Source organism: Ovis aries, chromosome 12, assembly GCF_016772045.2.
Source record: "Ovis aries strain OAR_USU_Benz2616 breed Rambouillet chromosome 12, ARS-UI_Ramb_v3.0, whole genome shotgun sequence".
NCBI lineage: Eukaryota > Metazoa > Chordata > Mammalia > Artiodactyla > Bovidae > Ovis > Ovis aries.
Genome location: NC_056065.1, coordinates 53069361 through 53092490, shown reverse-complemented (window position 1 = coordinate 53092490; position 23130 = coordinate 53069361). Strand labels below are relative to the sequence as shown.

Sequence of the window (23130 nt, the reverse complement as noted above, 5' to 3'; positions counted from 1 at the left end):
AGTGCAGGTGGTGAGTAGCAGTGGAATTCTGGATATCTTCTGAGGGCAGAGCCTCAAGATTTGCTGAAGACTGGACGAAAGAGAAGTCAAGGATGATGACAGGTGTTTCTGCCTCTGCATCCAGAGGGATAGAGTTGCCATTCAGTGATTAGGTGACAGAGCCTGTTTGTGGGGTACATGTGTGCTGGGTATTCAGTTTAGGGGCATGTGAAGTTTGAGATGCCATTAGACACTCAAGGTGAGGGGAGTTGAATACAAAGGTTTGCGTTTTAGAGGAAGGGACCCAGCTGGAACTGTATTAATAAATTTGAGAGTCCTCAAGAGTACCCATGAAACTGAAAACCATGAAGCTGGCATCCCCAGGGAGTGAGAACAGTTAAAAAGGAGCAGCCCAGAACTGAGGCTGGGGGAGTTGGGCCTGCTGTGCCGTCTGATGCAGGGGACCTTCATGGGCCACAGGCTCCTCTCCTGGACTTGAGTAGGTGCTCTCCGCTTGGCACTCCTAAGTGATTCTCCTCTTCACCATCGTAGAACATTTTGGGGCCCGCGGTGGTGGTGGGCATGGCCCCTAGCTTCGTCCAGGTAGACACACCAGCCACAGTCACCCCAACTGCCACTGCCCAACTGCTGCCACTGCTCCAGGGAGGTGGACTGTTTCCATCAGAGAAACCATCTGCAGCAAGCCACGGGGACCCCAGGAAAATGCAGGGCCGCTCACAAAACTCTCAAACCAGCTTCCTGTAACAAGCAAGAGATCCAAGATCTGTAGTTCACGGTTCAGAAAAGGCCCGATGAACAGACTTCATGAGCTCTTACCCCAGTCCTTTTCCCATCTGCAAACTCCCCAAATCCCCTGGTGTAAAACTTGCTTTGAGACTCAGGCAGGAAAATGAGGATAGGAGGGTAGGTAGTAACAAAGTAACAATCCCCTCTCTGTCCCCAGGAGTGGCCTTCAGAGACAGAAATGATCCCTTCTAGAAACCCTGTCTCTCTTCTTGCTGGGGTAAAGTAAGTTACACGTTTTTTGCTTTCTTTTTCCTTCCCTCCCCTCCCACCTCCAAATGAAGCAAAGCAAAGGACAGCATGGTAAAGTGAAGCCAGTCCTGGAATGTGCCCTGTACATTCCACGGAACCCAGGGCTCAGTCAACAGAAACTATTGGGGGGGCATGCAGAGCACCGCCACCCCTCAACACACAGTGTTTCTGCAGTCGGGTCCCTTGTCTGAGCTCTCGTATCCTCTCTTTTTGCTCCTTCCTGCTAATCACACTTTGTAATTTTATATTTGCTTTTGTATTATGCAAGTAACGACCTTCTTCCAGGTCACACACCCCAGTGTTCTAGACACCAGGTCTGTTCACTTTATTGCTCTAACCCTGCCCGGCATGAGGTCTGGTATATAATAGATGCTTGATGGATCAGTGCTGATAATCATGAGGATGCTCGGTCTTGTTTCATGTGTGGACAAGGCTCACTCCCCTTCATAGGCCCAGAGGACACCTCTCCATGATGGCACATGATGCCGTGTGTACATGTGCAGAGCTGAAAATCTGGCTCCCAAAGAGAATAAGAACTCAGATTCAGGACGTGTTGCGTCATGTGGCCGATCTTAGAAATTTTCTGTCTAAAAAGGCTAAATTAAAAACACACACACACACACACCAAACTTTGGAGTGCTTAAAGGGTACCCTCTGAGGGTCACCATAACCCAAACCATCCCCTTGCAGTCATTGTGCCTTCAGAATTCATGTCTGCCTGGCACTCCACTGTGCCCCCAACACCAGGCCTGCACAGAGCAGTCAGTCAATACATAGTTATCAGATAAATGAAGAACATACGTTTGGGGTGAACGCCAGCCTGCATCCTCCTCTTGGGAACCTACACTGCCTGTGGGCATGTGAAAAACTCAGAAATCCTGCACAGACATGTCTGTTTGACTCCGTGACCCCGTGCTCTGGAGTAAATGGCTGACTTCAATCCCACGTCTGCTTCTCGCCAGCCAGTTGTGTGTTGTTGGGCAAGGTGCCGAACCCCTCAGTGCCTTTGTTCCTCACTCATACACTGAGGCAGTACTCACCTCACAGGCCTCTCGTGGAGACTGCATTTGTTATTCCATGTCAGGCTGCGGGCACTGCGCGCAGCATGCAGTCAGCATGGACATGCTGGCTGCTGTAATGAGCATGGGTAATGAGAACCTGGGAAGCATCTGGGCAAACCTGTTCCACTGAACCTCAGTTTGGGAGATGCTGATCAGGAGGAAGGAAAATCAGGAGGTATTTCATTCCCCGTCTGCAAGCATGAGACTGTGGGCTCCTCAGGAGTGTCTGGGTGGTGCCTTATGCCTGTCCCCTGTAGGGAGGGAGCCCTCCACGAGTGACCAGTTCCCAAACCAAATGGAGTGCAAGATCCTAGTGAGGCCCAAGCAGCTCAGAGAGGAGTCAATGGCCTGTGTCCAAGTCATTTATCATCATCACCTCCATTTCCTGCTCTGTAAAAAATAAAAAAGGGTGAACTGTCCCAACCCTGGCCACTGGACCCCCTCTTTGAGGTCAGCTGGGATTCAGGATGTAGGCCTTGGGGATCTCAGGGCAGAGATGGGGAGAAGGCGTAGGGGCAGCCTCTGTCCAGTCCCCTTCACCCTTGAGGAGGATGCCTGCAGGCCCACAGCACCCCTGCCCTTTGGGCAGCATCATCACCCACTGACTCACATCTGGTTCAGGCACATAGCAAGCGTGTCTTTCCCCTGGTTGTGCCAGCCCTGCGTCTGGGATGCCCTGCCAGCCAGGCACGCCCATGCCTCCCAGGGCAGGCTGGTCAAGATGCCTTGGGTAGCAAAGAGCCCCTGAGATCCCACAAGGCTTTCCATCAAGGCAGCCCCCTCTTCTCATTGATATCCTCGGACAGGCAGCAGGCATCACGTTCTAGAAATCCTGTGATCAGGACTCTCAGTTCCAACAACTCCAGATCATGCGAGGGTTTATCCCTGGAGTTGACTTAATCTTTTTAGCTTCTTTGGTCTTAGACAACTTTAAAAGATGGAGTGTTTGTAATAATTAAATTTTAGTGTCCTTATAGAATTTTACAGTTTCAAAGAGCATTCCCATCTGGACCTCATGGGAGCCCGTTTCTGTCCCAAATTGGGAATCTGTTTTCTATGTGTCCGTCAGTCTTGCCACACTTGCATTTGTTCCTGTTTTATTTTTGGCTTCCCTCCCGTTCTTACAAGTTTCCTTTTGAAGAAAGCAGACTGTTTTGGCTCATCTAGAGAAGAGAAGGGCCAGCATCTGGGCTTGAACCGAGTGGTTCCAGGAAAAAAAAAAAAAAAAAAAGGCAGTGAGCGGCAGAGATGCAGCCAGGGGTCAGAGCTGAGCGCCAAGGGGTCTGCTCCACTCTCCCTCCTGTCTGGGCTGCTCATCCACAGCTCGCACCTCACAGACCGTGACATCTCCTGCAAGTGTGACATCCTTCAGACATGACCCACTGCTCCGAGTGAAGTGTGGAGAGGGTGTGGAGGGACCCTGGTTTGAGTGGGGTGGTGAGAGCAACCTTCTGGGAAGACACTGCCTTTGATGATTGGGTCTTGGAGTGACACAACCAGGCCCAGTTAGGGTTGGACTGCATGGGGAGCCAGCTCCTGGTCTGCTTTTATCGTTTAGGGGACCGTCTCTGAACACCTCCTGGTGGCAGATGGGCAGGTGGGTGAGAAGTGCACAGACTCTCTGTACTATCCATGATTGAGTCCCCAGGGGGCAGCAGGTGGGTGGAGGCAATGACAAACCTGGGAGTGCCCTCATCTGGGCCATGCCGAGGAGGCCACCTGCCCCCCAGGGTTGCTTTTGTCCAAGTCCATCAGGGCCTCATGCTGCCCTTCCTCATTGTCCCCTACAAAGCAGTGCGACCAGGCATGCCCCCTCACTCCTTCCCAAGAAGAGCTTGCTGGGTGACCTTGAACAGGCTACCATCTTGCTCTGGTTCATTGTCCTCATCTGAGAGTGATGGGCTGCTGACTTGGCCTCTGGGATCCCCTGCCCTTCGCCTATCCTGGCAGGACCAGAGGCAGCCACGGCCAGGATCTCCCAGCCAGGAAACTTCCTTTGGCAGGGGCCATTGCTGGCTGGGCCAGCCTCCTACTGACCGGCTTGTGTTATGAGCTGTCATGTGCTTGGTGTTTGGAGTTAAAGTCCAGCAGGGTTGGGGAACATATGGCCTCTGCAGATCAAAGAAAATGAAGTGCGAGTGTCAGTTGCCCAGTAGTATCCAACTCTTTGTGACCCCATGGACCGTAGCTTGCCAGGCTCCTCTGTCCATGGGATTTCCCAGGCAAGAATACTGGAGTGGGTTGCCATTTCCTTCTCCAGGGGATCTTCCTGACCCAGGAATCGAACCTGGGTCTCCTGAATTGCAGGCAGTTCTTCACCAGAGAAGCCTGAAGACCCAAGAACCTGGCTTAAAAGCCTCAAGACCCAGGCGTGGTCTTTTGGAGCCAGCCCCAGCCCATGGCCACCCTCAGGGCTGATGAGAGGGAGGGGAGCTGCCTGTGGAGAGGCAGGCTTCAGTTCTGGGGTCAGATCTCTGAGAATCCTGCCTGCCTTCCTGACTTTCCCTCTTTCCATCCTATTTGCACCTCTCTGTGACCTACAAGGAGCTACAAGGAGTTGCTCCTTTGCAACTGTGCCCTCAGCACCGGGTCCTGCCCCAGATTTCAGAACTAGACCACCACTGAGCACGCCGCCTGCAGGGGTTTCCCCCAGCCCCATGCTCCCCCAGTTTTAGCACACAGATGCCTTTCCAGGGATCTTATTAAAAATGTAGGTTCTGGGACTTCCCTAGCAGTCCATTGGTTAAGACTCTGCATTTCCATGGCAGAGGGCACAGGTTCCATCCCTGGTCAGGGAACTAAGATCCCACAGGCCGAGCAGCGTGGCCAAAATAAATAATTTTTTTTAGTCTAGATTCTGACTCAGAAGGTCAGATGAGGGCTGAGTAGCTGTCCTTCTAACAAGCTCCCAGAGACTACTGATACTGGTCTGAGGACCACACTTTGAATAGATGGATTCAGACTGAGGCTCTCAACAACTGGCTTTTAAACTCCTCCGGGCCTGCACTCCAGACCAGCTAAATCAGAATCCGTAAGACTGAGGAGAGGGGCAGGCACCAAGACTGTTTTCTTGTCTCCAGTATTGGAGCCTGAGAGCCGCTGCCAGGGCTCCTCTGAGCTGACAGGATTCCACCCAGAGCGGCCTTCTGACTTTGTGGGTGGCCACGTGGCTGTTCAGTGTGCAGAGGGTCACTCCTTCAAGCCCTTTGGAATACTGAAAAGAGCTCTTTGACCCCTGTCACTACAAGGACTGTGTCTGGAAGGGGCCCAAGCTTTGGTGTCAGGTGGTCTTGGCTTCAGAGCTTGACTGTACCCCTTTTGGCCGAGAGAGCATGTTCGTGGGGCCTCCTCACCTCTCTCGAGCCTCTGTCTCCTCCTCTCTGAGATGCAGGTCATCACCATCCCATCCGAGAATGAAGGCCCTACAGTAACTCCTGGGGCATAGTTGTTGTTGTTCAGCCGCCCAGTCATGTCCGACTCTGCTACCCCATGGACTGCAGCAGGCCAGGCTTCCCTGTCCTTCACCATCTCCTGGAGCTTGTTTAAACTCATGTCCATTGAGTCGGTGATGCCATCCAGCCACTTTGTCCTCTGTCATTTCCTCCTGCCTTCAATCTTTCCCAACATCAGGGTCTTTTCCAATGAGTCAGTTCTTCATGTCAGGTGGCCAAAGTATTAGAGCTTCAGCTTCAGCATCAGTCAGTCCTTCCAGTGAATATTCAGTACTGATTTTCTTTAGGATTGACTGGTTTGATCTCCGTGCAGTCCAAGACACTTTATGCCCCTGGAGAAGACCAGGGCATAGTAGGCACTCAGTAAATACACAATTACCTTTTCCCCTTGTTTGACATCCTCATTTTACAAGCAAGACTACCATGGTTCACAGAGGTAGAGGCATTTCCAGAGGTCACATAGCAAGTTTTGGGTGGTGGTTCAAGGACTGAAGTTCAGGCTCCGGCATCCCAGGACTGTTCCTCTACTCCCACCCTTGACTCTCAAGCTGGGGGTGGTCCCATTCGAGTGGGCGGGGCCTCCCTGGAGTGGAAGGTGGAGCCTGCTTCGGAATGTAACCATTCCCGGAAGTGGGAAGTGGTGGGTACCAGGAAGCCGGTAGTGGCTCCCTCGGCTCCCATCTATTGAGGCTTCCCCCACCTCCAGAGAATGTCGACGTCATCTCAGCTTATCTCACCTAGGCATCGGCTCGCACACCCTTTGCCTCTCCCTCGCTGCCTGCAAAAGTGCTGAACGTCAGACGCTGACTTGAGATGAATCACTCTCTGAGAATTTACGGAGGGTTATGTAAGACTCCGCGGCGGCTGCGTGGCCAGCCAGCTCTGGGGGTTGTGTCCCGAGAGATCCCTCCTGACCTGACTCATGCAGGCGGAAGAGGCAAACAGGGGGATGCAGGCAGGGATCTCTGCTCAGAAGGCCCAGGCAGCCTGGTGGCGAGCACGGTGGGGATCCCAGAGATCCGGAGACGCTGTCCCGGAACCGGCAGCCTCTCCCTTGACCTGGAAACTCCTTGGTGGGACTCTGGGCCCCTGCCTCAGTTCCTCTCCTCCCCATCTCTCTTGAGCTTACTTCTCTCAGGTATTTGTCTCCACCATGTCCTGGAAGCTGCTGTTACTAAGGCTACCCGCAGCCTCTGGGCAACAAATGCCGCGATCGGTTCTCTGTCTTCCTTGACACGTCCGTAGAGTTGGACATCTTTAATTCTTCTTCCTCCTTGAAATACATGTTGACTGGGACACCACTCTGACGGTCATCCCCTGCTCCTTCACATCCCATCCTGAGTCCCTGCATCCCTACCCTGGAATTTGTCTAGAGAGGGGATGGCTCTCCCCTCCCCTGAGCCTGTCCAATCCACCTAAATGCTGACCCACCCCAAGCTCATTAGTTTCATTTAACTCACCCTCTTTGAGGTCTCCTTTGGGTGTCTAGTGAACGTTGCAAAGGTGATCCTTTCAAAACATTGCTCCCGACCAAGTTTTCTCTTGTCTTCCCCTTTTCAGTTAAACAAACTACCCACCCTGGAATTTGTTTAGACTCTCATCCACGTGCCCCATCCCCCACATCCAGCTCCAAAATGTAACCCAGATCCACTGCTCACTTCTCAATGTCCTTGGCCACCATCTTGCTGGACTAACTGGTCTCCCAGCTCTGTTCTTCCTTATCCTTCTGTGTCCAACACAGTGGCCACATTGGGTCACGTCACTTGCTGTCCAGAGGGATAGTCTGGCTCCCAACTTAGCCAGGCCTATAAGATCCTCCCCTCCACTCTCTCTCCCCTCTCTGACCTTCCGGCCGAGTGAGGAGATGCTCTCGGGAGATGGGGGCAGGTGGGCTCAGCCTCCCCAGGTATCAGGGAACCTGGGGGCAGCCCTCATCCTTCTCACCTTCCCTCACCAGCAGGCACCACCCATATGGCACCTGTCCCCAGTCTGACCTGGGAAGGTGGCCTCTTGTGTTAACTACTCTTCCTGGACAGTTGCAGGGCATCCGGGCATCTTTGCATATTCATCAGCTCTGGACTTCTCTGTGAATTGCCTTTTCATGTCCTTAAATGATCTGTTCAGTGATTGGCAGCTTTAGCTCATTTTCATTAGGCACGCCTTGGTTTCTGTTGTTGCTCCTTCATTTCCCTCTGCCCCCAGATGAGAGATCAGGTATGGGCCCTACTCCTTGACATCACCTTCTCCCCAGGTCCCCAGAGCCCAGCGAGTTCAAGCTCTAGGAAGACCAGCTAAGGTGCTGGCCTGCTTCGCCTGTGAATCATCAGCTCGTGCAGACACCCCATGCGGACAGACCAACCCTGTTAGATCGTCACGATGTCCTTGCACCACTCTCTCTGCTTGGGACCTGCTCTGGGCCCTTTTCCACATCACCTTTCCTCATCTTCTGCCTGACCCTGGTCTTCCCTCCTGCTCTTTCTGTTTCTCGTGTGTGGTTCAGGGTATCTGCTGCCTCCTTCACCAGAAGCCACTGGGGCTTGAGAGAGAACATGTCTCAGCCACCTCGCATGTGGCATCAGTCTCCCTCTGGAAACAAGTGCTTTCTCCTTTAGGCATCACTGAGTCACACATAGACCATGACCAGGTGAAGACCTCAGTGTACACCATTTACCAGAGCTTTCTTGGCAAAACACTTAGCAGGTAGCAGACATGCCATCCATCCAGCAAAAAATGAAAGGCCCCCTACTGTGTGCTAGGCACAGGTTTAGATGTGGGTCCATCAGGAACAAAACGCCTGCAATGGAGCCAGAAAGCAAATGGCAGTTAGACACCAAGCATGTTGGTGTGGTGAATACAGTAAAGAAAGAAAAATGGACTGGAGGCTTGGAGTGTCAGAGCAGAGCAGTTCAAATAGAGTGTTTGGGAAGGAGGTGCAATGAGAAGGAGGCCCTTGAACAAGAACTTGGAGGAGAGACGGAGAGCCCCGTTACTGCTGGAGGAAGCGTTCTGGGAATGTCTGCAGGAATGGACCACTGGAAACAGAAATGACACCATCAAGAGCCAAACGGGGCAACCCTGCCCTTCCGGTGCCTTCAGCCCAGGGAAGGGGTGGTTCCGACAGCAAAGAAGTGGTCGTCCTGCCCTTTCTGGGTGCCTTGGGTTCCGGATGATGAGCATCACCCATCTTACAAGATTCTGAGGCGGGATGCTTGAGGGGCCCACTAACCAGGGTTCTGGCTTCTGCACTGAATGTGCACAGATTTCTGTGTCTGAAATGCCTGTGTGGGGGATGTCTAGGGTCTAGGATCACTCACTGCTTTGTTTTTTTTTAACTTTTAAATTTTGTATCAGGGTATAGCCAATTAGCAATGCTATGGTACACAGTAGATGGACTCAACCATACATAGACATGTAGCCATTGTCCCCCAAACTCCCCTTCCATCCAGGCTGCCACATAACATTGAGAGAGTTCTATGTGCTGTGCAGTAGATCCTTGTAGCTGTCCATTTTAAATATAGCATTGTGTACATGTCGATCCCAAACTCCCTAACTGTCCCTTCCCCCTGGTGACCAGAAGTTCTAAGTCTGACACTCACTCCTTCATTCAGTATGTTTTGAGGGTCTGCTGTCCATACAGTCAGAACTAGGTGTTAAGGCTGCAGTGATGAGCAGACCCAGCCTGGTTCTGTAGTCCTAGACCCGCACTTACCACTGCCTCATAGATAACATGGAGCCACCCTTGGAGGTGAGGGTTGTGTGGGCTGAGAACTCAGGGGGCCAGCCCCGGACAGTCTGCAGGGCCCTGGTACCCAGCCCACCCCCCAGCCCCATTGAGACCCCTGTGGATCTTAAAAGACACTGCTTTCCTGAGGCCACCTCAGAGATCTGATGTCACGGGCCCGGGGGCAGCTTCAGGGGACTCTGGTGAGCAGATTCTTAACCAGTGGACCACCGGGGAAGTCCCTGACTGGTTAGGTTTCTGAATGTTTGATAGATGTGTGATGATGGTGACAGTGAGAGGAAGGAACTGCAAATTGAGGATGCTAGCCTGTTGTCCCCAAAGCTGCCATTTGTCCTGCTCTATTCCTCTGGAGACATTGCCCCAGAGAAGGGACAGCGTGGGGTACCTGCCACGTGCCAAGACTGTCCCTTATTCTTTGGCTGGACAAGGTTCTGCAGGTCATCCGTGTTTCCAGGCAGCCTGGCAGCTGACTGTCCCTTCCCAGCGCTGGGTCAGCTGGCCGAGGGGTCTTGTCAACCTGGGGTGCCCTCCACAAGCCCCCGCATGGACCTTTTGGTCTATCTGGGGCACAGGCTTGCTGCTGAGCATGGAGTCTCTGTTTTCTGCCTTAAATCTCGCTCAGGCTGGATGGCACAGTGCAGGGGAGGAGTTGAAACAGGGGCAGCCCTGAGCCACACCTGCAAGCTTGGTCCTCAGAGGGGGTCTGGTTTGTGGAAGGGACAGAAGTCTTCCTCAGACAACTTCTTTGTTGGGCTGTTTATACGTTCTTCTATTCTGGGAGAGCTTCACAGGTGGCTCAGTGGTAAAGAACCTGCCTGCCAATGCAGGAGACACAGGAGACTCCAGTTTGATCTCTGGGTCGGGAAGCACCCCTGGAGGAGGAGATGGCAACCCACTCCACTATTCTTGCCTGGGAAAATCCCATGGACAGATGAGCCTGGTGGGCTACAGTCCATGGGGTCACACAGAGTTGGACGTGACTGAGAGACTGAGTACGCATTCTTGACAGATCGTGGTGCTTTTAATATCTGAGCAGATCAATTGTTGTGGGGGCATCCTGTGCATTTTAGGATGTTTAGTTTAGCATCCCTGGCCCCGCCTACCAGATGCTGGGTGGCGGTATCCCTGCCCTCAGATGTGACGACCCCAAATGTCTCCAGACATTGCCAAATCTGTGCCCTGGCTGAGAACCTCTAATCGAAACCCTGATGTTTCACCTTTGAGATGGACCTCATTCCTAGCTCGGCCCTGTCCAGCAGAGCGGGCCTTGGCCAATGCCTGGAAGAGAACAGCACACCCACCTCACTTCCATTCTTCTACCCAGAGAGGCAGACTTGGGATCCAGAACAAGTTACTTGACCACTCTGTGCCTCCGTTTACCCATCTGTAAATGAGAGTCAATAGAGTATCCCCCATGTATGAAGAGTAAGACACTCGATACACGTAAAACAGCACAGTTCTGGGCACCACATGTGTCATTCTTTTTTTGGCTGCACCGAGTCTTCATTGCTGCACACAGGCTTTCTGTAGTTGCAGCGGATAAGGGGCTACTCTTTGTTGAGGTGCGCAGGCTTCTCATTGCAATGGCTTCCTTGTGGAGCACAGGCTCTAGGCACGTGGGCTCAGTAGTTGTGGCTCACGAGTTGAATTGCCTTGTGGTCTGTGGGATCTTCCCGAACCAGGGATCAAACCCATGTCCCCTGCACTGGCAAGTGGATTCTTAACCACTGGACCATCAGGGAAGTCCTTGTGTAGCTCTTGTTCAACAAATATTTGTTTTTGTGACGCTAAACTGAGGATGCAGCAATGAACAAGACAAGCGCCCCGACCGTGAGACTGCGTAGCTCCTGAGGGAATTCGACACATGATTCTGTGACTGTGACTCAGTATAACAAGTGCTGTGATGAAAAAATAGGAGGGGCGGTGGGAACCCATGAGAGGGGCATCTCATCCAAGAATTAGGGAAGGAAGGCTTCCTGGGGGAGGTGGTGTTCCAGCTAGGATTTGGAAGATAAGTATGAGTTAGGTGGATGAAGGAAGGGGAGGAATAATGGTCTTGGTTACCTTTTTTTTTTTTTTAATAGAGTATTCGGGTTTTTATTTTTATTATTAGTTTTTTTGGTCATGCTGCATAGCATGAAGGATCTTAGTTTCCCAGCCAGGGATTGGACTGGTGCCCCCTGCAGTGGAAGCACAGAGTCTTACTTACTGGGCCACCAGGGAAGTCTCTGCATTAGCTATTTAAAATAATAATAATAATAATAATGCTTTCCTGAAAAAGAAATCCTATTTGAAGGGCTGTAAGCGAATAGGACCAAACGGTGTCAAGGGATCCTGGTTACACCCCCTCTGAGACTCCTGACACAAACGTTCTTGGCACAGTGAGACTGGGATGGCTGCCAGGTGCAGAGTTAATGGACTGGAGGGGACCCAGCCCTCCCTCCTCTCCTTTCTGCGGGCAATGGTTGTAGCTTGGTACCAAAGGATACCCAGATGCTTTTTGCGGGGAGAGCAATGCCCATGAAACAGGTGGGGAAGTGGTCAAGCTGCCATCTGCACAGCAAGTGTCCATTCCTGGCTCACCTGCCCATCCAGCGGGGGTCCTCAGGGTGGGCCTGCCCTGTGCAGTGTCTCAGAACCTGGCAGTTAGATGCTTCTCCCGGCCCATGCCTCCCAGTGGAGGGAAGCAGGTAGATGGAGCATGGTGGTTGTTAAAGCTCACCTCCCATTGGCCTGAAGGTGCCCGGAGAGGGCATCAGCACCAAGGCCCTCCAGGTGCTGCCTGGGACACCCACTGGGCTGGGCCCCTGGTGACGCTGTGTGTTATTCCTCTCCCTGCACAGCTACAGTCTCCGCCTGGCATCCCGATGTCCACCGCCAGCCACCCCGTACATCACCAGACAGTATAGGAATGTCAAGGCCACAGCTGCAGCCCAGCTCCAGGGATCCCTCTTCAAAGAGTAGGTGCTTTGCCTGCTCCCTGACAGGTACTCAGAGGGTGGGGCAGCCTCCTGGGGCTCTAGGGGCTGGGGGCGGGGCTTGGGGGTGGGCTGGGCAGGAGATAGGGGGATGGGCGTGATGACTCCTGGAGCACTGTGCTGTGTGCTCAGTGGGGCAGGAGGCCTTCCTACTGGGACTGGGTGAGAGTGTGGACCCTGGACCACCTGGTTCAATCCCAGTTCTGTCGCTTATGGGCTGTGGGACCTCAGCACGCTACTCTCTCTCTCTCTCTGAGCCTCAGTTTCCACAACTATAAAATGGGGATGACAATAGTACCTATTTCATAGGATTGTGAGAATTGCAAGTGTCAAATGTATGAAAGCACTTAGAACCTTGCCTGGCACAGAATAAACACCAGGTAAGTCTAAGTATTAGTGATCGTATTCAACACTTGAAACCTTCAGTGGCTTTCAGCCCAGAAAAGGCTATTCCATCATGTTTTTGAAAGTGGAAGTAATATTAATTCATAAAATATAAAACTGAGATTTATGTTGAACCAGAAGCCTCCGTCTAGATTTTCTGGTGATGAAACCTGAATTCATTCATGGAAGCTGGACTTTTCCTCTTGAGGGGCTGGGCTTTGCTACTGACCTCGAGCTGGCTTGGGTTTCTCTGCTGGTGACATGGCATATCTTCTTCCATTGTGTCCCAAGACCAGCATTTCAAGTACGACTGGGGCGAGTATGCTGTCGCTTCAGTCATGTCTGACTCTTTGCAACCCTATGGACCTTACCCCTGCCAGGCTCCTCTGTCCATGGGATTTTTCCAGGCAAGAATACTAGAGTCCATTGCCATGCCCTCCTCCAGGGGATCTTGCTGACCTGAGGATCGAACCCATGTCTCATAAGTCTCCTGCATTGGCAAGCAGGTTCTTTACCACTAGCGCCACCCAGGAAGCCCAAATGATTGGGGCACTGGTTAAAAATACAGTCCCCAGGGTACCACTCCAATTCATTAAATGAGCGCTCTGGTGAGCAGGGCCTGGGAATCGGCATTAGCAGGTGGCCCTGAAGTTCTGGGACCCACTCAGGTTCGGGGATGCCTGCCTAATGCGACCAGGGTTGTTTGGAATGAGAATGCAGTTTTTTAAGGCAAGAGGGGCTGAGTTTTGAAGCTTTGGGGTCTTCTGTGCTGAGCCTTCCTCCCTCCGCCTCTCCTCTCCCCATGGCTTGCTCCCTTCTCCCTCCCTCAGCAGGTGGAGTTTCTGGCCTTATTTCTCGGGGAGTTCATTCAGAAGGGGACCGGATGTAAAACCCACTTCCCCCTGAGAGCCTGTCTGTGGAGCTGACACTGAGCCTGCCTCTTGGGACCCAGCTCCTGAGATGGGAGTTGAGTTGAGTCAGGAGTGCAGTGGAGGAACGGTGCGATGGATGCTGCTCAGGACTGGGTGGCCCAGGACACCATCCTCACACCCGCTTTACAGAGGGAAGAATGGGGCCCCAAGAGGAGAGGTTTGGCTAGAGTGTTCTGGAGAACAGGCAGGCAGTGCGGACTGAGCAGTTCCCACTCTGGTCCCACGCGTGTCCTGGGATCACCCCTGTGGCAGCTGTGTGGACTTTCATGCTGGTGGGCTGGCTGAAAGTGGCTTTCAGCTCAGAGAAGGTGTTCTTTGCAGCCGGAGGGAGGGTCAGGTGCGGCTGGGGTGATTTCTGCACAGACTAGGGCGTTTCTGTCGGCTACTGCAGTCTCAGCCTTAAGCAGGCCTTAGCAGGTTCGGGCCCTCCCCTGGGACCTGTGTGCGACCCTAGACAGGTGTGTTCTTTTCCACTTAGTTTCAAATGAGTGCAGCTTCCCAAGCTGGGTGCTTGGATGCCTAGAAGCCCAATTTTATTTGCCTCTGCAGCTCACACCTCCTTCTGTTTACTCACCAACAGTGAATGCTCAGAACTCAACAGTTTAATTTCAAAGGGACTGAACCTTGCTCCTTAAAATCTTATTTAATTTTTTCCCTAATTTTAGACGTTTTCTGTTTTAAATTTTTAAATAAGTATGTCAGGAAGATTCCCTGGAGAAGGAAGTGATAACCCACTCCAGTATTCTTGCCTGGGAAATCCCATGGACTGAGGAGCCTGGTGGGCTACAGTGCATGGGGTCGCAAAGTCAGACATGACTTAGCAACTAAGTAGCAATATTAAGTATGTATAACTTATTATTTTAAAAATTTTATTTTTAATTGAAGGATAATTGCTTTACAATATTGCCTTGATGTCTGCCATATTTCAGCATGAATCAATCCTAGGCACACCTATGTCCCCTCCTTCCTAAATCTCCCTTCCACCTCCCACCTCTTCCCAGCCCTTTAGGTTGTTAAGAGTCCTGGTTTGGGTTCCCTGAATCATACACCAAATTCCCATTGGCTATCCATTTTACACATGGCAGTGTATATGTTCAGAGAAAGCAACCACACCCCACTCCAATACTCTTGCCTGGAAAATCCCATGGACGGAGGAGCCTGGTGGGCTGCAGTCCATGGGGTCATGAAGAGTTGGACATGACTGAGCGACTTCACTTTCATTTTTCACTTTCATGCATTGGAGAAGGAAATGGCAACCCACTCCAGTGTTCTTGCCTGGAGAATCCCAGGGATGGAGGAGCCTGGTGGGCTGCCGTCTATGGGGTCGCACAGAGTTGGACATGACTGAAGCGACTTAGCAGCAGCAGCAGCAGCAGTGTATATGTTTCCATACTACTGTTTCTGTTTGTACCACCCTCTCCTTCCTCTCTCCCTCCTGTGCCTATAAGTCAGTTCTCTCTGTCTGCATCTCCATTGCTGCCCTGAAAATAGGTTCATCAGGACCATCTTTCTAGATTCCATACATATGCGTTAATGTACAATATTTTTCTCTTTCTGACTTACTTCACGCTGTTTAATAGGCTCTAGGTTCATCCACCTTATTAGAACTGACTCAAATGTGTTCCTTTTTAAGACTAACATTCCATTGTATGTATATACCACAGCTTCTTTATCCATTCCTCTGTTGATGGACATCTAGGTTGCTTCCATGTCCTAACTATTGTCAATAGTGCTGCAGTGAACAAAGGGACACAAGTATCTTTTTCAATTTTGGTTTCCTCTGGTATATATATACCTAGTAGTGGGATTGCTGGGTTGTTATGATAGCTTTATTCCTAGTTGTTTAAAGGAATCTCCATACTGTCTTCCAGAGTGGCTGCATCAGTTTACATTCCCACCAACAGTGCAAGAGGGTTCCCTTTTCTCCACACTCTCTCCAGCACTGTTGTTTGTGGATTTTCTGAGGATGGCCACTCTGACCTGTGTGAGGTGATATCTCATTGTAGTTTTGATTTGCATTTCTCTAATAATGAGAGGTGTTGAGCATCTTTTCATGTGTTTATTAGCCATCTGTATGTCTTTGGAGAAATGCCTGTTTAGGTCTTTGCCCACTTAAAAAATGACTTAAAAAAAATCTTACTTAACTATTTGTCTTAGTTTGCTTGGGCTACCATAGCAAAATACCACAGACTAGGGGGCTTAAGCAATAGATATTTACTTCTCACACTTCTGGGGCTGGAAGGCCAAGATAGGGGTACCAGAATCATCAGGCTCTGATGAGACCTCTCTTCCTGGCCTGCAGATGCTACTTTCTGGCTGTGTTCTCACATGGCAGAGGGAAGAAGCCCTGGCATCTTTTCTTACAAGGGCACTAATCCCATCATGAAGGCCCCACCCTCATGACCTCATCTAAACCTAATCACCTCCCAGAGGCCCCACCTCCAAATGCCATCACATTGGGAGTGGGAGTACAATAGTGGGCAGGTGGTGGATATTGGAGTGGGGGCACAATGCAGTCCACAACTGTTAATACACAACTGTGTATTTAACACAGTTCCAGAATGATGTTTTGAGATACCATGGCAAAGGATTTTAGTACAGGAAGGGATGTATAGGCCAGCTCCCTCTATTTATCGAGGGGGGAAGCTGAGACAGAGGGGCAAGTGGCAGCCCTGGGGTCAGTCTTCTGATGCCCAGATGGACCATGGACTTTGTGGTCCGTGCCGTGTACATGCCCTGGACTTTGTCCTGAGGAAAATGATGTCCTCAGCGCGCCCGGGACTGCCGTTCATCCTCCTGCCCTCACCCGGGTAGAGGCTCTGTGACCAGCCTACTGGACAGCCTGACCCAAGTGAGGGGCCAACACAGAGCAGCCTGGCTTTTCTCCAGCACCTGCCTTCCACTGCCTCCTCTTCGTGTCCTGATGTCTCAGGCAAAGCCCTGCACTTTCACTTTTACGGGTAGCAAAGTGCCACATTGCCCAGTCCAGCGTGAAACTCCCATTGTACATCCTATTTCACCTCTGTCTGTTTCTAGTCCTAGGCACCAGCCAGACTTGTGCCCGAGGGTCTAGGAGGGGCTGGCTGTCCAGGGCAGGGACTAGGAGTGGCTGTCTGGGACAGGGACTGGCACCTCTCACTTGTCTCACATGTCAGCACATGATCCTCCTCTTGGCTGTCACTGCTCCTTCAGCTAAGACTGGCTGGCCTTGGGGCAGGCTTCCTGATGCGGGCCCTCCCATGGGGTCCTGGGAATGGATGGTGGAGGGTCTCTGTGAGAGGGGAACTTCCCTCTGGCATAGCCTCGGCCAGCTGTCCTTCAGCTCCAGTCCCAGGGGTCCAGTCTGCTGCTGGGGTCTCCTCCCTGGAGGGCTACCTTTCAGGTCGGGGGCTAGCAAGATGGCTTCTTGTATGGATCCCACTTGACAACCCACAGGAAACTCACATAAAAGAGCCACACCTGGCCAGAGGGGAATGCAGGCTGCTGCACACTGGCCTGCCTTCCTTTCCTCCTGCTGCTTCTGCTCCTATGCGCAGGGCTCATGCCGGCCTCCACCCAGAAGGAGGCTCCCTCTCTCTAAGGCACCTAGCTCCACCAGGAGCAGCTCTGTTTACAGCCCTGTCAGAGGGTCTGAGGTTGTGAGGAGTTGAAATTGACATAGGAGCACACTTCATGGAGTTGAATCACCATTCCAATAATCCTGGCAGGTACTTCACTTCTCCTTGTTTCAATTTGCCCATCTGTAAATTGGGTTAATGAAATTCCACACTACACCACTATATATAAGGGACTTGAGCATCTGTGGATTTTGGTATCCTTGGGGGTTCTGAGGGCTTCCCAGGTGGCTCAGTGGTAAAGAACCCACCTGCCAATGCAGGAGATGCAGGAGACATGGGTTCGATCCCTGGGTCGGGAAGATCCCCTGGAGGAGGGAATGGCAATCAATTCCAGTATTCTTGCCTGGAGAATCCCATGGACAGAGGAGACTGGTGGGCTACAGTCCATAGGGTCTCAAAGAGTTGGACACGACTAACCATGCCACACATCAATGGGGGTGCTGAAGCCAATCCCTTGTGGATAGCAAGGGATGAGCATACCCCTCTCACGATTATATTGTCAGGCCTGCAAAGGTTAGCGCGTGAAAAGCTCTTAGTATGCCTGGTATGTAGTAAGTCTCCCACAAATCAGTGATGTAATTATCATTCTTTTCACTGAATGATTATATTAGTAGTAGTAGTAGTAATAGCAATAGTAGATAGTACCTGTAGTAGTAATAGTAAATAATGACCAATTCCACTGGATGAGAGACCTGAGCCCCTGAACTTGGCCTAGCCCAACTCCAGGCTCATAGTCAACCCTGGGCAACAAACGTCATTAAACAGTCACTCATGGGCCTGGCTTTCTGTGCCAAGTACTGTAACCAGGGTCTTCTTGGAGGCAGGATGAGGCATAAGCCACTCCCTCAGGACACAGGGCACACACAGGCTCAGGACGGGGCTTGACCCTATCTCTGTTCATCAGACTGACCTTGTAAAGGTTCCTTCTCCTCTCTGAGCCTGTCTCTTCCATTGAAATGGGGATCTGTGTCACCTGCCACCAGGGTTGTTTAGTGTATTAGCATGAATGAAGTGACAATGTAATTACTTTGGAAAACTGTCTGGCAGTATCTGCGGATGCTGTACCTATGCCTTCCCCAGGGCCCGGCAGTTATATTGCTAGGGGTACATTCAGCAAAGTGTGTACACATGTGTACCCTATGTTCATATGTTATATACGTACACCCTACTGCCCAGCATTTCCTCTTGGTATAAATACGTACACATGTGCACCATACATGTCTTCTAGACACATGTAAGAATGTTCTAGCAACATTACTCATGATGGCCCCAGACTAGAAACCACCCATCTGTGCATGGGCAGTGGACTGGGCAGATGAAAGTGGCCTGACCTTGTACTAGAACCCATAGCATAGACTGAAAGAACCAGGGCCACATGCTCAATGAGCGTGTGCATCCTCCCGTGGGTGCATCTCCAAAACACTAGCGGGAGCCAGACCCAAAAGGCACATGTCCCAATTGATTCCATTTATTTAAGTCAAAAAATGGGTTATGGCTTCCCTGGTGGCCCAGTGGTTAAGAATCCAAGTGCCGATTTAGGGGAAATGGGTTTGATCCCTGGTCCCAGAAGATTCCACGTGCTGAGGGTCGACTAAGCCCAGGCTCCTCAACAAGAGAAGCCGCTGCAATGAGGAGCCTGCACACGGCAGCTGGGAAGCAGGCCCTGCTCCCTCCAACTAGAGGAAGCCCGCTTGCAGCACTAAAGACTCAAAAATAAGTGAAGAAATAAATAGCCAACATAAGTAAATACATAAAAACAGGTAATTAGGTCAGGAGAGTGGTTATTCTAGGGGGTGAGGGTGGGTGGGTATCCTCAAGAGGTGCCTGGGTGGGGCCAATGGGAGTTTGGTCATGTTCTGTTTCTCCATCTGGGTGCTGGTCACACGGGTGTGTTCACTCAGTTCATCAAGCTGCGCTCTTTCTGTACAGGTGGTATACTTCCGAAATTAATTTAACTAGAAAAATTCAGTAGAGGGACCATGTTCGAAGAGGTAGGCACTTGAATACGTAGTCATCATTGTTATTTCTCTTCTCTTTTTCTTCTCAGCACCTGAAGTGACCTGGAGTCAGTGAAGCCAAAGGGACTGGCCTTCTGCCCTGCAGGAAGTACCGACCTATTCCAGATCCATGAGCCTGCGAGAGAGGAGGAGTGCGTGTGTATATGTGTGTGTGCGTATGCGTGTGCCTGCGGTCTTCAGACGAGGGTCCTGAACCCCAGGGAGGCTGGAGGGTAGGTCACTCGGCACCGAGGATGACACTCAGGTGCTGTACCTGCAGCTCAGCCTTCCTGTTGGGAAGGGCCCCTCCTACTATGCAATTTTTCAAGAGCTCCTTGATCCTGCTTTTTGCTTCTCTGGTTGTCTTTTGCCACGGCGGGGACTTGGGTCTGGCCCCAGGGGTCAGCTCCAGTCCTGTGCAAGCAAGGCCTTCAGGAGGAGGCCAAGTTCTCTTTCTGGCCAGCCCTGCTCCTGCCCCATCTTCCACGGCCCCCCTCACCACCTCCCCCACCCCCGCTTTCCCTCACCCCTAATGTCTCTGGGAATCTGTAGCCTGTAGACACTTCGGAGCCTCGCTGATCATCCCCCTTGGCCCTTGCACTTGGAAGACTTTTCTTTCTGCCTGAGCAATCTGAGCCGCTGGCTCTTGAGTCATTTCCAGATTTGCCATTCTCATCCGTCAGGCCCTGTGCGTCCGGGAGAAAGTCCTGATCTCCATTTATAGATCAGACTCCTCCCATGGGAGAGGCAGAGGACGGGAAGGGATCTGGTTAGGGCAGGGGGTGAGCTCCTCATGTACTTCTTTGCCTCACTTGGTGGGACCATCAACATCTGTAGTGTCTGAGCTTCTCAAATAGGCTGAAAAGGGAAACAAACAAACAGAAACTGGGAAACGAAAAATAAGTTGGACGATTAAAAAGCGTGGGGGTGGGGGAAGAGATTTCCGGAGACTGTCCATCGCCTGCCAGGGAACAATGGAGCTGGCTTCATCTCTGATGGAGCAGTCCATGTCTCGGAGAAACGGGTGAGCTGAGCTAGGAGTTTGGACCCAGTTCAGTGAGGGTCTTGGGTTTTGTGCCTTTGGGGCAGACCCCAGACAAGGATGTCTGAGACCACTTTGGCGCTGTCTTCTCAGCCCCATTTTTGATGGTGATGCGCCAGACCCAAAGTGGAAAGAGGGGACCCTTTAGAGTATGTAGGAATGGTCATGCAAAAAAAAAAAAAAAGGGACTTTTTTCAGGGCTATTATGGTTGATCTTGCAACTCTGTAAATATGTATGTAGACACTTTTAAAAGCACGTATTTATGTCCCTGACTGTAAATGCCCCATTTTTAAAGTTTTATAACTTGTGTTATTTAATGAATCCGTCGACTGGCTGCAGCATGGGGTCTGATAACGGTCCTGGAGGAAAGTTTCATGAGAGCCTCACGTGGGCAGAAAAGTGCTGATCGTTGGCTTGTGCCCATCCTTCTTCCCACCCACCCAGCTACAGACCGTGATTTGTTTTAAATTCTCACAAACTGGAATCCTTTGGCCCGCTCCTAAAATTAACCCTCATGAGCATGAAAATCTGCGGCCGTTCTTTATCCTGATGATACGATTTTGTCCCCTCCATGTTGACACTCATGAACTGTACCCCAGCCTCTCAGTTCTTGAGGGTTTGTTTTTCCTTTCAGCAGCGAGGAAGGCCCATGAACCCAAAGCTTGGAAAGTCGCCTTCAGCCGGTGGAAAATTCTGGAAAATGTGGTGGGAGGGCTGGGGGCACTCATTTTTTTTGCATGTGCAAACGTGCTGGTCAGCCTCTCACCCTCAGACTATCAGAAGAACTGTCACGAATGTTCCAATCATGAAAATGGGGGTGGGTGGGTTGGTCTTTTTGTTTTTTAAAAAGCGGTGTTTCCTGGTCAGTGATGGTCTTCAAGCGTGGGTTTGGATTGCAGAAGAGGACATGTGAAGAAAATTAACAATGAAAGTTAATTTATCTGCCATGTGAAGAAAATTTAACAATAAAAATGTGAGGCGAGATTGTGAGGAACAGGCGTGGGAGTGATCATTTTGGTTCTGGTACTTGGAGTTCTCTGTGTCTGAGGGGTGGGAGTGGGCTGGGGGGTCCTCGAAGGTTCCATTCTAGCCATGAGAGAAACCTAAGGTTTCCAGGAAGCTCCCCATGGAAATACCCCCAGCTGGTGAGCAAGCTCATTCTACATTCCTGGCCCTCTCCCACCTGCCAGCCAGTGAGTTAATAAGCCACATGGCTGAGACTAAAAAGGCCTCCTGTGATTGCAGATATATTATTTTCTTTAAGCAGCCTCATTGAGCTCAGATTCACATACCATACAATTTATCCGTTTATGTGTATACATCATTTTTAGTATACCCACAGAGTTGTGCAGCCATCAATCACCCCCCCCCCCCAAAAGAAACCCCATACCCAATAGCAGTCACTTTCTTATTTCCAAGCCCTTAGCTCCAGGCAACCACAAATCTGCTTTCTCTCCCTGCAGATTTACCTATTCTGAATATTTCATGTAAATAGAATCATACAAAAAGTGGTCTTTGTGACCAGCTCCTTTCACTTTGCTTATTCTCAACGTTCATCCAGGTTGTGGCATGTCTTGAGACTTCATTCCTTTCTGTGGCCAAATACGCCGTTGTATGGATATGCCACGTTTTATTTATCCATTCTTCGGTTGATAGATTTTTGTGTCATTTCCACTTTGGGGATATTAAGAAGAATGCTGCTATGAACATTTCTAAAAAAGATTTTTGTGTGGATTTTTTTTTTTTTAAGTATATTGCTGGGAAGGAATTGGTGGGTCATATGGTAAATCTATACTTAACATTTTGAGGAACTGCCAAACTTCTGCAAAGTGGCTGCATTATTTTACATTCCCACCAGCAGTATCAGGATTCCAATTTCTCCACAGTCTCCCTAGGCTTTGTCATTGTCTTTTTAACTTTTGCCATCTTCATGGGTGTGAATACAAATGAATTCTTTCGAAGAGCTAACCATCCTAGCAGAGTTTAACAGGGCCTTGAGAGGATGGGAATTTTGATGGAAGGTGAGAGATAAGCATCTTGGGTTTGGTGCTTATTTTGGGTTTGGGGTGGGTAAATGGTAGGAGGTCAGTCCCCATATGGTCTTTGCCCATGCCCCAATACTGCAGAGGAGTAGGAGGAAGAGCCTCGATTTCTGCCTTTTCACTTAAACACTTTCTCTAAAAAGATGTGAAATTAGAATTTTCTAGAGAAACAGAACCAGTGGGGTGTGTGACACCATTAACTATGGGAATTGGCTCACAAGATCAGTTCAGTCACTCTCTGATCAGTTCTGTCCAACTCTTTGTGACTCCGTGGACTGCAGCATGCCAGACCTCCCTGTCCATCACCAACTCAGAGCTTGCTCAAATTCATGTCCATCGAGTCAGTGATGCCATCCAACCACCTCATCCTCTGTCATCCCCTTCTCCTGCCTTCAGTCTTTCGCAGCATCAGGGTCTTTTCCAGTGAGTCAGTTCTTTGCATCAGGAGCCCAAAGGATTAGGGAGGCTGAGAAATCCTATGATCTACCACCTGCAAGCAGGAGACTCAGGACAGCTGCTGGTGTAATTTATTCTTAGTCCCAAAGCCTGAGGACATGGAGAGCTGGTGGTGTGAATCCCAGTTCAAGCATCTCTCCCAAAGCCCGAGGACCTGGAGAGCTGATGGTGTGAATCCCAGTTCAAGCACAGGAGATGAGATGTCCCCAGTTCAAGCAGTGAGTCAGGACAAAAGGGTGAATTTCTCCTTCCTCTGCCTTTTGTCGCATTCGAACCCTCAATGGATTGATTGTATGAGCCCACTTACACCAGGGAGGGTGACCTACTTTACTGAGTCCTTACAGAGTCCAGGGATTCCAGTGCTAATCTCACCCACAAACACCCTCACAGA

The 23130-nt window shown here is 50.8% G+C and overlaps 1 protein-coding gene across 6 annotated transcripts in view; it reads left to right on the top strand.

Moving 5' to 3' along the window:
• The window catches only part of PRDM2 (PR/SET domain 2), a 131912-nt gene extending 110677 nt beyond the window's left edge, over nucleotides 1–21235 (top strand). For 3 of the 6 annotated variants that reach the window (XM_042257443.1, XM_027975876.2, XM_042257445.2), the window contains 2 exons: nucleotides 12134–12250; nucleotides 19249–21235. In XM_042257443.1, coding sequence (XP_042113377.1) covers nucleotides 12134–12250; nucleotides 19249–19255 — 124 coding nt within the window. In that variant the 3' untranslated portion in view covers nucleotides 19256–21235. Of the gene's footprint in view, nucleotides 1–943; nucleotides 1009–12133; nucleotides 12251–19248 lie in introns of those variants that run through there. The other 3 variants (XM_060396176.1, XM_027975878.3, XM_042257444.1) reach the window with 3 other exon arrangements.
• The last annotated feature ends 1895 nt before the right edge of the window (nucleotides 21236–23130 follow it).